The sequence below is a fragment of the Scyliorhinus torazame genome, chromosome 7 (genome assembly GCF_047496885.1).
Source record: "Scyliorhinus torazame isolate Kashiwa2021f chromosome 7, sScyTor2.1, whole genome shotgun sequence".
In the NCBI taxonomy this organism is placed as follows: domain Eukaryota; kingdom Metazoa; phylum Chordata; class Chondrichthyes; order Carcharhiniformes; family Scyliorhinidae; genus Scyliorhinus; species Scyliorhinus torazame.
In genome coordinates, this window is record NC_092713.1 from 205686332 (window position 1) to 205703286 (window position 16955).

The 16955-nt window shown below is 43.9% G+C and overlaps 1 protein-coding gene across 2 annotated transcripts in view; it reads right to left on the bottom strand.

The window, feature by feature from the left end:
- LOC140426801 (uncharacterized) overlaps positions 1 to 16955 on the bottom strand; it is a 140369-nt gene that overhangs the window by 60913 nt on the left and 62501 nt on the right. For both annotated transcript variants that reach the window (XM_072511989.1, XM_072511990.1), the window contains exons 8-9: positions 14075 to 14203; positions 309 to 364 (exon numbers count right to left, since the gene is read on the bottom strand). In XM_072511989.1, the coding sequence (XP_072368090.1) occupies positions 309 to 364; positions 14075 to 14203 (185 nt within the window). The remainder of the gene's footprint in view (positions 1 to 308; positions 365 to 14074; positions 14204 to 16955) is intronic.

Sequence of the window (16955 nt, forward strand, 5' to 3'; positions counted from 1 at the left end):
TTCAAAAAGAGCACCAAAGGCTAAAGGCTAGGATCAAGTTCCTAGCAATTCGTGCTCAACTGGGCAGGGGAAGGAACTAAAAAAATATACAACCCAACATGCCACTGCTAAAAACAAAATCTCCAATTTAGTAGCTGTGCTGCTGAAGTGAGCACGACAAATCTCCAATTTATATTTATTATGTCAATCTAACTTTACCTTTAATTGACATAATTCCAAGGCTTAAGAGAACACTAAAATATTCTTGATCTTTAAAATGTGTAATGCGGGTCTGCAAATCTGGTTAAGCACAGAAATGTTGTATTTACCTGCTTTCTGCTTGATTTACTTTTTTCAGCATCTCTTCAATCTTTGCAGGTGGTTTCTGAACAAAATAATAAAACACACTGTTTTTCTTCATTAAAAAATTAGAGAAAGTTCATGTCAATTGAAGTTGTACATAGCAGATTGGAAAGAATAGGCTCACAGGGCAAAGTGTCTTTCCTGGTTCCATTAAATGTGCCAAATTTTATTGCATCATTTTAAGGATTCATATAACACTACAGAGGAACACGGCATGTAAAATGTGCAATATTTTGATTTAGAAACAATCAATTTCAAAACTTTCATTTGAGTGGCATTTCTTTTAAAGTTTCATCATCTTAGAAGGAAATCAGTTTGAATCATTTTCAGGTAGACTTGTTCTGCGTATGTTACTAAATTCACAAGGATAGTAACTTTCAATTTTTTTTAAATGATGGGAAACTCCGGGGCTTTACACAGTAACTTCATTGCATTATTAACGCATGCCTACTTGTGACAATAAAGATTATTATCTTGTCATAGGGACTCGTGGAAAATATTAATGCACTTCTGGTCACATTATGCTCAAACAGAACAATGAAAATTAGTGAAATACGGCCAAGAAAAATATGCTGTAAAGAGCATAATCACAGTAGGAAAAAACAGACTAATCTTAAAAGTAAAAAGGAAGAATTTGAGGCAAAAAGTGGGGTCTATTGATAAAAAAGTCAGAACTGTGGTTGTCAGAAGAAATTATTATCCAGTTGATAAAGAAGTTGAGGGTGACAAAATGTTAAATGTGAACCAAATTAAGAACAATTAGCCTGGAGAGAGAACATTATATCTGCCATAAGGAACGCTATCTATTAATTACAGGAATTGAGAACTGGGATTGTGAAGTAACAAGTAGTCGGCAAAGTCAGAGACACCTGAAGGAAAAAACAAAGTTGGAAAGGAATGTAACTGAGCAAGAAATAAAAAACGGTGTTAGAGTACATACAAATTCACAAATGCCAGCAGCTCATGAAAAAAACAAAGTTAAAATCTTAATTCACTTGGATATGTCTGAAGGGTTCTGCCCTTTATCTCTCACAAGTCTAACAAAATCATGTTCTGATGTAACCTTTACTCAATACGAGGAGGAGATTGCAGAGGCAAGTTGGTCACAGCGACCTGAAATTTTCAGGTATTGGTGAAATTTAATTAAAGTTGATTCCCCAAATTTGTTTGAAAAATACTTTTAGAGGAGTGTTTCAAAACTTGCAAAATCTATAAATCTGTCTGGATTTCTGAGTGAACCACTGACTGGCGAATTTTCATTACCAAATGTAGGTAAAATAAATATGCACCTTAAGCATCACAACCATATGAATAAATATCAGCATTTAATATGAGGGAACGTCTCTTTAACCTTTTAATGTCAATCTGTTGCGGCTGAGGGGTTACATAAGTTAAAGTCAAAAAATACATAGAACAATTTTTTTGTTTATTTTCCTATTCATTAACAAAGGAAACCTCAGATTCAGATTTTTGGAACCTCCTTCCAAATTGGAGCGGCAGAAATCCCAACAGAATGTGCCTGACCTGCTGGGTATTTTCAGCATTTTTTATTTTTATTTCAGATTTCACTGCATCCACAGTACTTTACTTTTGTATCAGGTGCCGCATGTTGCTCTTAATTATTTTTCTTTGTTAGTTCAAACAAAGTTGAGCACTTTTGATACTTTGTTTTTAAAAAAAAATCCAGCTTCTTTTAAATACAGATCTCAAGCATGGGGGGAAGGGGCAATAAAGTGGATGAATTAATCGTGCAAATCGATGTAAACAGGTAGATTTGGTTGGGATTACGGAGACTGGCTGCAGGATGACCAGTGATGGGAACTGAGCATCCAGGAGTATTCAGTATTTAGGAAGGACAGGTGAAAAGAAAAGGGCGGTGATGTTGCATTGCCAGTTAAAGAGGAAATTGATGCGATTTTGAAGAAGAATATTGACTCCGACAATGTGGAATCTGTATGGGCAGAGCTGAGAAACACCAAGGGGCAAAAAACATTAGCAAGGGTTGTATATAAACCCCCAGACAGTGGTGATGTTGGGAATGACATGAAACAAGAAATTAGAGACTCATGCAATAAAGGAACATCTGTAATTATGGGTGATTTTAACCTGCATATAGATTGGGCAATTAGTCACAATGCCATAGAGGAGGAATTCCAGGAGCATATACGGGATGTTTTTCTGGACCAATACGTTGAGGAACCAACTGGAGAACAGGCCATGCAGGACAGCATGGTGGCACAGTCGTTAGCACTGCCGTATACGGCGCTGAGGACACGGGTTTGAATCCCGGCCCTGGGTCACTGTCTGGAGTTTGCACATTCTCCCCGCGTCTACATGGGTTTCACCCCCACAACCCAAAGATGCGCAGGGTCGGTGGATTGGCCACGCTAAATTGGAAAAAAATTATTGGGTACTCTAAACTTATTTTAGAAAAAGAGAACAGGCCACCCTAGACAGAGTATGCTGCAACGAGAAATGAATCATTGACAATCTAGTTGTGCGAGACACCTTGAGGGTGAGCGACTAGAACATGACGGAATTTTTCATTAAGATGGAGAGCGACATAGTAGAGGTGCATGGTGGCACAGTGGTTAGCACTGTTTTCTCATATCTCAATTCCAGCCTCGGGTAACTTTGTGGCATTTGCACCTTTTCCCATGTCTGCGTGGGTTTCCTCCTGGTGTTCCGGTTTCCTCCCACAGTCTAAAGATGTGCAGGTTAGGCGGATCCAGCAGTGGGCAGCAGAGCAGAGCCGCTGATTGGCTGTTGCGGGGAAAATTTATATCAGTGTATTGCGGTCACTGCATCCAGAAGGTGTACCTGAGCAAGACACCCTTCATGTTCAACTGAAGGCAAGCATCCAGCAGAGGGCAGCAGAGCAGAGCCACTGATTGTCTGTTGCGGGGAAAATTTACATCAGTGCATTGCGGTCACTGTATCCAGAAGGTGTACATGAGCAAGACACCCTCTGTGTTCAAGTGAAGGCAAGCATCCAGCAGAGGGCAGCAGAGTGGAGCCACTGATTGGCTGTTGCGGGGAAATTTGCATCAGTGCATTGCGGTCACTGTATCCAGAAGGTGGTTTGTGGAGGTGGTGTTGTCAAGTGACAGTTACTTTTTCTTGTTTTATATAGAGGGGATGGCAGGTCAGGCAGTGCAATGTTCCTCCTGCAGAATGTTTGAGGTGACGGACGCCGTCAGTGTCCCTGCTGATTTCACCTGTGGGAAGTGCACCCATCTCCAGCTCCTCAGAAACCGCTTTCGGGAACTGGAGCTGAATGAACTTCGGATTATTCGGGAGGCAGAGGTTGTCATAGATAGCAGCTTCAGGGATGTAGTTACTCCGAAGAATCAAGATAGATGGGTGATGGTGAGAGGGGCTGGGAGGAAGCAGTCAGTGCAGGGATCCTCTGTGGTCGTTCCCCTCAGTAACAAGTATACCGCTTTGGATACTGCTGAGGGGGTCAACCTATCAGGGGTAAGCTATGGTGAACGGATCTCCAGCACCGAGTCCGTCCCTGTGGCTCAGAAGAGAAGGAGGGAGAGCAGGAGAGCAATAGTTATTGGGGACTCGATAGTTAGAGGGACAGATAGACGGTTCTGTGGCAACGAAAGAGACTCACGGATGGTATGTTGCCTCCAGGGTGCCAGGGTCTGTGGCATCTCGGACCGTGTTTTCAGAATCTTTAAGGGGGTGGGGGAACAGTCACAAGTCGTGGTACACATCGGTACCAACGACATAGGTAAGAGAAGGGACGGGGATTTAAAACAGAAATTTAGGGAGCTGGGTGGAAGCTGAGAGCCAAGACAAACCATGTTGTCATCTCTGGTTTGTTGCCGGTGCCACGTGCTAGCGAGGTGAGGAACAGGGAGAGAGTGCAGATAAACATGTGGCTGCAGGGATGGTGTAGGAGGGAAGGTTTCAGTTAAGTGGATAATTGGAGCACATTCTGGGGAAGGTGGGACCTGTACAGACAGAACGGTTTGCACCTGAACCAGAAGGGCACCAATATCCTGGGAGGGAAATTTGCTACGGCTCTTGGGGGGGGTTTAAACTAATTTGTCAGGGGGATGGGAAAACCAGCTGTAGTCCAGAAGCCAGTGTTGAGAGTAGTGAGGTACTGAGGAGGGTATCGAGGTCGCAGGAGTGTACCGGCAGACAGGAAGGTGGGTTGAAGTGTGTCTACTTCAATGCAAGGAGCATCCGGAATAAGGTAGGCGAACTTGGAGCGTGGATTGGTACTTGGGACTACGATGCTGTGGCCATTACGGAGACATGGTTAGAACAGGGACAGGAATGGTTGTTGGAAGTTCCGGGGTATAGATGTTTCAGTAAGAGTAGGGAAGGTGATAAAAGAGGTGGAGGAGTAGCATTGTTAATCAAGGATAGTTTAACGGCTGCAGAATGGCAGTTAGAAGGGGATCTGCCTACTGAGGTAATATAAGCTGCAGTTAGAAATAGGAAAGGAGCGGTCACGTTGTTAGGAATTTTCTATAGGCCCCCAAATAGTAATAGATATGTGGAGGAAGAAATTGCAAAACAGATTATGGATAGGTGTGGAGGTCTCAGGGTAGTTGTCATGGATGCCTTTAACTTTCCAAATATTGACTGGAACCTCTACAGATCGAACAGTTCGGAAGGAAGGTTTCCTGACACAATATGTGGATAGGCCGACAAAAGGTGGGGCCACATTGGATTTGATACTGGGTAATGAACAGGGCCAAGTGTTAAATTTGTTTGTGGGAGAGCACTTTGGAGATAGTGACCACAATTCGATGTCTGTCACTATTGCAATGGAGAGGGATAGGGCCATACGGCAGGGCAAGGTTTATAATTGGGGGAGGAGTAATTATGATGCGATTAGGCTAGAATTAGGGAGCATAAGATGGGAACAGAAACTGTCAGGGAAAGGCACAAATGAAAAGTGGAGCTTGTTAAAGGAACAAATACTGTGTGTCCTTGATAGGTATGTCCCTGTCAGGCAGGGAGGAAATGGCCAAGTGAGGGAACCATGGTTCACAAAAGAGGTTGAATGTCTTGTCAAGAGGAAAAAGGAAGCGTATATAAGGATGAGAAAACAAGGTTCAGTTGGGTCGCTTGAGGGTTACAAGGTAGCAAGGAACGAGCTTAAAAAAAAGGGCTTAGGAGAGCTAGGAGGGGGCATGAGAAGTCCTTGGCAGGTCGGATCAAGGAAAACCCCAAGGCTTTTTACTCTTATGTGAGAAATAAAAGAATGACCAGGGTGAGGTTAGGGCCCGTCAAGGACAGTAGTGGGAACTTGTGCATGGAGTCAGAATAAATAGGAGAGGCATTGAATGAATATTTTTCTTCAGTGTTCACCAAGGAGAGGGGCCATGTTTTTGAGGATGAGAGTGTGATACAGTCCTTTAGGCTGGAGGAGGTAGATGTTCTGAGGAAGGATGTATTAGCAATTTTCAAAAACCTTAGGGTCGACAAGTCCCCTGGGCCAGATGGAACATATACAAGGATTCTTTGGGAGGCAAGGATTGAGATTGCAGAGCCTTTGGCTTTGATCTTTGGGTCCTCACTGTCCACGGGGATAGTGCCAGAGGACTGGAGAGTGGCGAATGTTGTTCCTCTGTTCGAGAAAGGGAATAGGAATGACCCTGGTAATTATAGGCCGGTTAGTCTTACTTCGGTGGTCGGTAAGTTAATGGAAAAGGTCCTGAAGGATAGGATTTATGACCATTTGGAAAGATGCAGCTTAATCCTGGGAGGTGTGGCGCTGCTAGTCAAGAGCAGTATTACGGTGGCGGAGAGGATGCTAGATGGGGACTCTTCTTCCGAGGTAGTATGGGCTGAAGTTAGAAACAGGAAAGGAGAGGTCACCCTGTTGGGAGTTTTTTTATAGGCCTCCTAATAGTTCTAGGGATGTAGAGGAAAGGATGGCGAAGATGATTCTGGATAAGAGCGAAAGTAACAGGGTAGTAATTATGGGAGACTTTAACTTTCCAAATATTGACTGGAAAAGATATAGTTCGAATACAATAGATGGGTCGTTTTTTGTACAGTGTGTGCAGGAGGGTTTCCTGAAACAATATGTTGACAGGCCAACAAGAGGCGAGGCCACGTTGGATTTGGTTTTGGGTAATGAACCAGGCCAGGTGTTGGATTTGGAGGTAGGAGAGCACTTTGGGGACAGTGACCACAATTCGGTGACGTTTACGTTAATGATGGAAAGGGATAAGTATACACCGCAGGGCAAGAGTTATAGCTGGGGGAAGGGCAACTATGATGCCATTAGACGTGACTTGGGGGGGGGATAAGGTGGAGAAGTAGGCTGCAAGTGTTGGGCACACTGGATAAGTGGGGCTTGTTCAAGGATCAGCTACTGCGTGTTCTTGATAAGTATGTACCGGTCAGGCAGGGAGGAAGGCGTCGAGCGAGGGAACCGTGGTTTACCAAGGAAGTGGAATCTCTTGTTAAGAGGAAGAAGGAGGCCTATGTGAAGATGAGGTGTGAAGTTTCAGTTGGGGCGATGGATAGTTACAAGGTAGCGAGGAAGGATCTAAAGAGAGAGCTAAGACGAGCAAGGAGGGGACATGAGAAGTATTTGGCAGGAAGGATCAAGGAAAACCCAAAAGCTTTCTATAGGTATGTCAGGAATAAGCGAATGACTAGGGAAAGAGTAGGACCAGTCAAGGACAGGGATGGGAAATTGTGTGTGGAGTCTGAAGAGATGGGCGAGATACTAAATGAATATTTTTCGTCAGTATTCACTCAGGAAAAAGATAATGTTGTGGAGGAGAATGCTGAGCCCCAGGCTAATAGAATAGATGGCATTGAGGTACGTAGGGAGGAGGTGTTGGCAATTCTGGACAGGCTGAAAATAGATAAGTCCCCGGGACCTGATGGGATTTATCCTAGGATTCTCTGGGAGGCCAGGGAAGAGATTGCTGGACCTTTGGCTTTGATTTTTATGTCATCATTGGCTACAGGAATAGTGCCAGAGGACTGGAGGACAGCAAATGTGGTCCCTTTGTTCAAAAAGGGGAGCAGAGACAACCCCGGCAACTATAGACCGGTGAGCCTCACGTCTGTAGTGGGTAAAGTCTTGGAGGGGATTATAAGAGACAAGATTTATAATCATCTAGATAGGAATAATATGATCAGGGATAGTCAGCATGGCTTTGTGAAGGGTAGGTCATGCCTCACAAACCTTATTGAGTTCTTTGAGAAGGTGACTGAACAGGTAGATGAGGGTAGAGCAGTTGATGTGGTGTATATGGATTTCAGCAAAGCGTTTGATAAGGTTCCCCACGGTAGGCTATTGCAGAAAATACGGAGGCTGGGGATTGAGGGTGATTTAGAGATGTGGATCAGAAATTGGCTAGCTGAAAGAAGACAGAGGGTGGTGGTTGATGGGAAATGTTCAGAATGGAGTACAGTCACAAGTGGAGTACCACAAGGATCTGTTCTGGGGCCGTTGCTCTTTGTCATTTTTATCAATGACCTAGAGGAAGGCGCAGAAGGGTGGGTGAGTAAATTTGCAGACGATACTAAAGTCGGTGGTGTTGTCGATAGTGTGGAAGGATGTAGCAGGTTACAGAGGGATATAGATAAGCTGCAGAGCTGGGCTGAGAGGTGGCAAATGGAGTTTAATGAAGAGAAGTGTGAGGTGATTCACTTTGGAAGGAATAACAGGAATGCAGAATATTTGGCTAATGGTAAAGTTCTTGAAAGTGTGGATGAGCAGAGGGATCTAGGTGTCCATGTACATAGATCCCTGAAAGTTGCCACCCAGGTTGATAGGGTTGTGAAGAAGGCCTATGGAGTGTTGGCCTTTATTGGTAGAGGGATTGAGTTCCGGAGTCGGGAGGTCATGTTGCAGCTGTACAGAACTCTGGTACAGCCGCATTTGGAGTATTGCGTACAGTTCTGGTCACCGCATTATAGGAAGGACGTGGAGGCTTTGGAGCGGGTGCAGAGGAGATTTACCAGGATGTTGCCTGGTATGGAGGGAAAATCTTATGAGGAAAGGCTGATGGACTTGAGGTTGTTTTCGTTGGAGAGAAGAAGGTTAAGAGGAGACTTAATAGAGGCATACCAAATGATCAGGGGGTTGGATAGGGTGGACAGTGAGAGCCTTCTCCCGCGGATGGAAATGGCTGGCACGAGGGGACATAACTTTAAACTGAGGGGTAATAGATATAGGACAGAGGTCAGAGGTAGGTTCTTCACGCAAAGAGTAGTGAGGCCGTGGAATGCCCTACCTGCTAAAGTAGTGAACTCGCCAACATTGAGGGCATTTAAAAGTTTATTGGATAAACATATGGATGATAATGGCATAGTGTAGGTTAGATGGCTTTTGTTTCGGTGCAACATCGTGGGCCGAAGGGCCTGTACTGCGCTGTATTGTTCTATGTTCTAATCCGGGATAGTCAACACGGATTCGTGAAGGGTAAATCTTGCCTCATAAATTTGATTGAACTCTTTGAGGAGGTAACTAAGTGTGCAGATGAAGGTAGAGCAGTTGATGTCGTATACATGGATTTTAGTATGGCGTTTGATAAGGTTCCCCATGGTCGGCTCATGAAGAAAGGAGGTGTGGGATAGAGGGAAATTTGGCCAATTGGATAAGTAACTGGCTATCATATAGAAGACAGAGGGTGGTGGTGGATGGAAACTTTTCAGACTGGAGACCAGTTACCAGTGATGTACCACAGGGATCAGTGCTGGGTCCTCTGCTATTTGTGATTTTTATCAATGACTTGGAGGAGGGGGCTGAAGGGTGGGTCAGTAAATTTGCTGATGACACCAAGATTGATGGAGTAGTGGATGAGATGGAGGGCTGTTGTCGGCTGCAAAGAGACATTGATAGGATGCAGAGCTGGGCCGAAAAATGGCAGATGGAGTTTAACCCTGATAAGTGCGAGGTGATTCATTTTGGTAGAAAAAATTTGAATGAGGATTACAGGGTCAACGGCAGGGTTCTGAGGAATGTGGAGGAACAGAGAGATCTTGGGGTTCATGTCCACAGATCTCTGAAGGTTGCCACTCAAGTGGATAGAGCCGTGAAGAAGGCCTGTAGTGTGTTAGCGTTTATTAACAGGAGGCTTGAGTTTAAGAGGTTATGCTGCAACTGTACATGACCCTGGTGAGACCATATTTGGAGTATTGTGTGCAGTTCTGGTCACCTCACTATAGGAAGGATGTGGAAGCATTGGAAAGGGTGCAAAGGAGATTTACCAGGATGCTGCCTGGTTTGCAGGATAGGTCTTATGAGGAAAGGTTGAGGGAGCTAGGGCTTTTCCCTTTGGAGCGGAGGAGGATGAGAGGCGACTTAATAGAGGTTTATGAGATGATGAGGGGGCTAGATAGAGTGGACGTTCAGAGACTATTTCCTCGGGTGGTTGTAGCGGTTACAAGGGGGCATAACTATAAGGTTCAGGGTGGGAGATATAGGAGGGGTGTCTGAGGTAGGTTCTTTACTCAGAGAGTGGTTAGGGTATGGAATGGAGTGCCTGCTGTGATAGTGGAGTCGGACACTTTGGGAACTTTCAAGCGGTTATTGGATAGGCACACCAGAATGACAGGGAGTGGGAAAGCTTGATCTTGGTTTCGGACAATGCTCGGCACAACATCGAGGGCCGAAGGACCTGTTCTGTGTTGTACTGTTCTATGTTCTATTGGCCATGCTAATTTGCCCCTTAGTGTCCAAAAGGTTAGGTAGGGTAACTGGGTTACGAGGATCACGGGGGTTAAGTAGGGTGCTCGCTGAGGTCCCAGGTTCGATCCCGGCTCTGGGTCACTGTCCGTGTAGAGTTTGCACATTCTTCCCGTGTTTGCATGGGTTTCGGCCCCACAACCCAAAGATGTGCAAGGTAGTTGGATTGAACACACTAAATTGCCCCTTAATTGGAAAAAACAAATTGGGTACCCTAAATTTATATTTTAAAAGATTGACTGTAAAAGTTTCTCTCAAAATGTGAAGAGAAAAAGATTGGTGAAGACAAACGTAGGTCCATTACAGTCAGAAACAGGGGAATTTACAATGGGGGACAAAGAAATGGCTGACCAACTAAATACATATTTTGGTTCTGTCTTCACAAAGGAGGACACAAAAAAGAAACCAGAAATGTTGGGGAACATGGGTGGCATGGTGGCGCAGTGGTAGCACTGCTGACTCACCGAGGACCCGGGTTCAATCCTGGCCCTGGGTCACAGTTCGTGTGGAGTTTGCACATTCTCCACGTGTCTGCGTGAGTCTCACCCCCCACAACCCAAAATATGTGCAGGATAGGTGAATTGGCCACGCTTAATAGCCCTTAATTAGGGAAAAAAGAATTGGGTACTCTAAATTTATTTTTTTTAATGTTGCAAACAACAGGGTTTAGTGAGACGGAGTAACTGAAGGAGACTTTCAACAAAATCCTGCATAAGAGATTAGCATATAAAATTAAAGTGCATGGGATTAGGGGTAGTGAATTGAGATGAATAGAAAACTGGTTGGCAGACAGGAAACAAACAGTAGGAATAAATTGATCTTTTTCTGAATGGCAGGCAGTAACTAGTGGGGTATTGCAGGGATCAGTGCTAGGACCCCAGCTATTCACTATGTTTATATTGATTTAGATGAGGGCACTATATGTAATATCTCCAAATTTGCAGATGACACAAAGCTGGATGGGAGGGTGAGCTGTGGATGAGGATACAGAGATCCTTCAGTGTGATTTGGACAAGTTGAGTGAGTGGACAAATGAATGGCAGATAGAGTATAATTTGGATAAATGAGAGGTTATCCACTTGGATAGCAAAAATGGGAAGGCAGATTATTTGAATGGCCATAAATTAGGAGAGGGGAATGTGCAACAAGACCTGTGAGTCCTTGCACAACAGTCGCTAAAGATAAGCATGCGGGTGCAGCAGACAGTAAAGAAGGCAAATGGTATGTTGGCCTTCATAGCGAGAGGATTCAAGTACAGGAGCCGGGATGTCTTGCTGCAATTTTTACAGGGTCTTGGTGAGGCCACACCTGGAATATTGTGGGCAGTTTTGGTCTCCTTATCTGAGGGAGTGCAGCAAAGGTTTACCAGACTGACTCCTGGGATGGCAGGATGGACATGCGAGGAGAGATTGAGTCGATTAGGATTGTGGCCGCTGGAGTTTAGAAGAATGAGAGGGCAACCTATAACATTTAACAGGACTAAACAGGGTAGATGCAAGAAGGATGTTCCCAATGGTGGGGGTGTCCAGAACTAGGGATCAGTGTCTGAGGATACAAGGTAGACCTTTTAAGACAGATGAGCAGAAATTTCTTCACCCAGAGAATGGTAAGCCAGTGGAATTCACTACCAAAGAAAGTAGTTGAGGCCAAAACACAATGTTTTCAAGAAGCAGTTAGATACAGCACTTGGGACGAAGGGGATCAAAGGATTTTGGGAGGTGGGGGAAGGGGTAGGCAAGGTTAGGCTATTGAATGGGATAGTCAGTCATGATCTGCGCCCACACGGCGCAGGCTCGAAAGGCTGAATGGCCACCTCCTGCTCCAGTTTTCTATGACTTCCCCACAAAAAAATCTTTTATAAAGCCAGCATGCCCTACAAATTTTCCGAGATGGAAACACACAAAAAATTACCAACACAAATAATAATTTGACTGGTTTACATTTATTGAGGGAAAACTGCCGTGATTGTGGATTTCCCCTCCTGCTTGCAAATATTTACTTGTACATTCCTTACCTGTTCAGTTGTGATTTTGTACCGTTTCATAAATATGAAATTCTGCTTTTTTATTCCAAAATTTGCATACAGAAAAATGTGACATAACTTTACAGACAAATGTGTGCATGTGCAATATTTTTATAAATTTACGAGCACATTTTTCAAGTATTGCTTATGTTGAGTTAGAGGATACACTGTTTTACCACAATAGAACTGTTTGTGTCATGTAGGGAATATATCAGAGTTGTTAATTTACATCAATTAAATTTTTAGAATCCCAGACCTCCATGCATTTGTCAACTTTTTCATCATCAACTTCTATGTCCAATTGTATAATCAAAACTGCCTATGCAAATATGCCAATCTGTAATTAGAGCTTTCCACCAACCAGTGTGATAGATTTTACATGGGTAATTTTCATTGTGAACGTGGACATTTGTAACTGGATTACAAATTCGTTCGAGAACACAAATGCAATTTTATAAGGAAATGATTATATCAGGTATGATAAAACCTAAACTGAGTTTGGAGGACAAAAACTCAGATTCCCGACCATCAAGCTATCTTCACATTCTTCTGGCTCAGGATGGGATGGCAAAAGACAGAAAGAAGAACGGTGCAAAAACCCAGGTCAGGTGACCTGGTGCGGACATTGTTGAGTAAGTCTCCCAGGGACAGGGGTGTGGGAAAGGGAGATGTTCAAAACCAGGGAGGGGTCAGGGAAAGGTCCCATAATGATGTCCCAGGTAAACAATAAAACAATTAGGCCCTGTTAAGTTAAAAGAAAGGAAAGGGCAGCACGGTGGTGCAGTGGTTAGCACTGTAAGGGCATCATGGTGGCTAGCACTGCTGCCTACAGCACTGAGGACCCGGGTTCAATCCCGGCCCCAGACACTGTCCATTTGGAGTTTGCACATTCTCCCCGTGTTAGTGTGGGTTTCACCCCCACAACTCAGATTTGCAGGTTAGGTGGATTGCCCACGCTAAATTGCCCCCTTAATGTGGAAAAAATTAATTGGGTACTCTAAATTTATTTTTTAAAAGTTAAAAGAAAGGAGCAGAAAAATAAGCTCCAAATTAAAGAACGAGCTGCTGGGAGCAGATTTTAAGAGAAGTGGGCATGAGCGAACCCCTGAAGATTAGAGAAAACCACCAAAAGCTGGTGACTGCGCTGCTTACTGCTGGGGCAAAGGTACTCCTTTGGAGCAGTGTGTTCTGCTTGGGACAGTCGAAGATGTGAAATTGTGCTCGTAAAAGGATGCTCGAGAGTACTCAGAAATCCAGGGGAAAAGAATTTCAGAAGGCAGGATTGAAACTCTGCGAGATGGACCGCTGCTGAAGCCATCAGAGGAGGAGTGACTTTTATAGAGATCTTCAAAGGTGGAGATTTGAAACCTTCGTCAGAAAGACAAAGCTTCAGTGAGATTGGTTGGCTCACAATGTGATAAACATCGGTTTGGGTTGTTGAGAAATCCACGGAATTGGGTTTGGTCACATCTGTCATTTTCCCCGTAGTTTGTGTGTGTTCAACCACAGTTCACCTATTAATTCTCATGTACCTCATACTTAGCCTGAATATTAAGACCATAGAATAGATATTATTTGTTTTATCTTTCTGAACTTGCAAAATTTTATTTTTATTCCAAATCCGTGGAATCGTACGGCTTTATTCACTTAACGAGGCTCTTGAAACACAAACTTTGTCTACTTTGAACAAAATGTTATTGGGCCCAAACTGGAACTGCCAACACAACATGGAGTCTGGTCAAGGACATAACACATGTAACTACAATGCTTAATTCTGGTGCTAATGTGTAGACTTCCAAGGCTAAAAGAAAATGCAATTATTAAGTTAACATCGACTGAATAAACAGTATGCTAAGTATGTTCAGTAAACAACAAGTAATTTTGTGCAGAATAAATAATTGTAAAAAAACTTGTTCAATGGATCTAAACAGTATTTTCTAATATTTGGTTACACATATAAAAATTGAAAATATGTTCAAATACTCAAAACATTAGACACAAATATGCCTACATTTCCTTACCTTTAGCAATGGTTGTATTTGAGCAGAGGATAGACTTACAGTCAGTAATCTACCATAAAACAAAGGTTTCCTCTTGAAGTGTTCAATTAATTTATTGGTTGCAATCTTGGAATCCATTTTCAGGAAAGCCTATTCATTACAGTAGGAACATAATCATTAAACACTTCACAGAAGTACTACAATTATTTACCACTTATAAAGCAAAAACACAAACATTTTTTCACCAGCTTGGAGTCCTCATTCACTGCAGTTTGTCCTTCTCACACCTGAAACAAATTACCTATTTCCCCAATAGCAATCACAGCAGCTTAGTTACTCAAGACTCTTCAATATGGTACCCTCACACACATTATTAAATTATCGTCATCATCTTCTATTTAGCAAGACACCACTATAATAAGTTTAAATTAAGGTTTTTTTTACTATCATATTGCTCTTCCATGCCTAGTGGTAAGAGTCAACCCATTTCTCCCGCTGCTTTTATATCCAACAGGTCAAATTCTAGATACTTTCCATCACAAAGATGGGGCAGGTCACGAGCCAATTTATAATTCTCAATGCGATGGGAGTTCACCATTACACTCCCATAGAGCTTGAGCATTCTGCTGGATGTTAGTGTAATATTTAGTCAGAGCTCTTAGCTTCGCTGAAGTGGGCTCAAAAGCTTAACCTTCTGATTCAGAAGCAGAAATGTTTCCACTGAGCCATTGATTCTTTTTCTATCTTACTGGACTCAAATAATTTCAGTACTTTATTTAACTCTTTGGTCAGTGAACTTAAAGAGTGCTCCATGTACACATCTATTAAATGTGTACATTTGTTAACTCTATTACACACTACTTATTTGGGATATGCTTGGAATTATAGTTTGTCAATCATGAAAGATGCAGTTAAACATAAACTGTTCACTGCAGTACTTGGAGAAGAGAGAATTTTCTACCCACTAGGAAAGCTTGACACCACAGAAGAGAAGAAATGCTTCACCTGCTTTTTCTTTCACAATAGGAGCAGCATCTATTGGAAACTCTTGGCTGCTCTAGGAGATGCAGTAGTTTATTCCAATTGAAGCTTATTCCAAAAAACAGGCTTTTGTTGGCCAATGGAGTTACTCCTTTTTGGATTTTCTACCTAACATTTAGCATTATATGGCAGTATTTTGCAAACAGTTTTGTCCAAGGATCACTTAGGCAGGGCAAAAGACCGCAAGGACCTCCTACTGCTTTCACTTACCACTGCAAAACAATTAATCAGGATTACTGGGAAAATATGAAAAATATAATTATTTTTCCGTTTCTTACACTTCTGAATGCAATAAGTTTATCTGATTTAGTTTTTAAATGAAATATCTTAATTATTAATTCATGCAAGAAACAAAAGTACAGACATTTTCATGTCACTAACATTAATACCACAAGAGAACATGTTTAATTGAAACATTCTAATGCGTGCTATATTCACAGTAATTGTCAGAGAATCTAATTTTTATCTTAAATCTTTAATAATCAAACAAGGGCAGCACGGTGGCGCAGTGAGTTAGCACTGCTGCCTCACGGCGCCGAGGTCCCAGGTTTGATCTCGGCTCTGGGTCACTGTCCATGTGGAGTTTGCACATTCTCCTAGTGCCTGCATGGGTTTCACCCCCACAACCCAAAGATGTGCAGGGTAGGTGGATTGGCCACTTTAAATTCCCCCTTAATTGGAAAATATGAATTGGGTACTCTAAATTTATGGGGAAATAAGGGAAAGAAAAAATAATAATAATCAAACAAATTAAACACTATCATAAATCTTGCTGTAGCTCAGGCTTAGAAGCAACATATGCTGCACAAATGGGAGCTGGTCTGGTTGCGTGAACTTAGGAAAAACGGACTGAAAATGAAGGAAATAGCTTTTCCACATGGTTTCTATCACCCACATGTTTAACAAGAAAGACTTTTGAGGAAGTTTCTTTTATATTGATTGTTCAAAAACTGAAACTTATGGGGTGCGATTCTCCGCTCCCGCGACTAAGTGCCCACGCCGTCGGGAACGCTGTCGAGGTTCACGACGGCGCGAAACTGCCCTGGTCTCGACCGATTCAGGGCCCGACAATGGGCTAGGATCGGGGCTGCGAGAAACTCGGAGGGCGTGTCGCTAAAGCAGCATCGTCAGCACGCACCGGGCATTGGCGCCGCATAAAAGCGGCGCCGCATCATCCACCGCCTAACTGGCGTCAACCGCGCATGCGCGGGGTGGCCGGCGCCAACCCGCACATACGTGGTTGCCGTCCTCCCCGAGGCCGCCCCGCAAGAAGATGTCGGATGGATCTTGCAGGGCGCGGAGGAAAGGAGGTCCTCCTTCAGAGAGGCCGGCCCGCCGATCGGTGGGCACCGATCGCGGGCCAGACCCCTTTTGAGTCCTACCCCAGTGAAAGCACCCCCCTCGCCCCCCCACAGGCCGCCCCCCCCCCAGCGTTCCCACGCTGTCCCCGCCGGCAGTGACCAGGTGTGGATGGCGCCGGCGGGAAGCCGTCGTTTTGGGCAGGCCACTCGGCCCATCCGGGCCTGAGAATAGCGGGGGTGGCGGAGAATCACCATTTTGGGTGTCTCGGGCGATTCACCAGACTGTGCCGCACAGAACTAGATAGTGCCGATCTCGCCACTTGGGTGCATCGCGGGAGGGCGTCGGACCGGCGTCACGTGAAAAAATGGCGTTCCAGGCGATTCTCCCAAACGGCGCGGCATTGGAGAATCGCGCCCATGGTCAATGGTGGTCTGTTGGGGCAGTTAGATATCAACGATGAGTAATCCATGATCAGCTGTTGAGATGGATCAGATAACCTACAAGGTAGATGCAGTGAACCAAAATGGCACTATTTCCCTCAATGTAATTTGTTGTGATA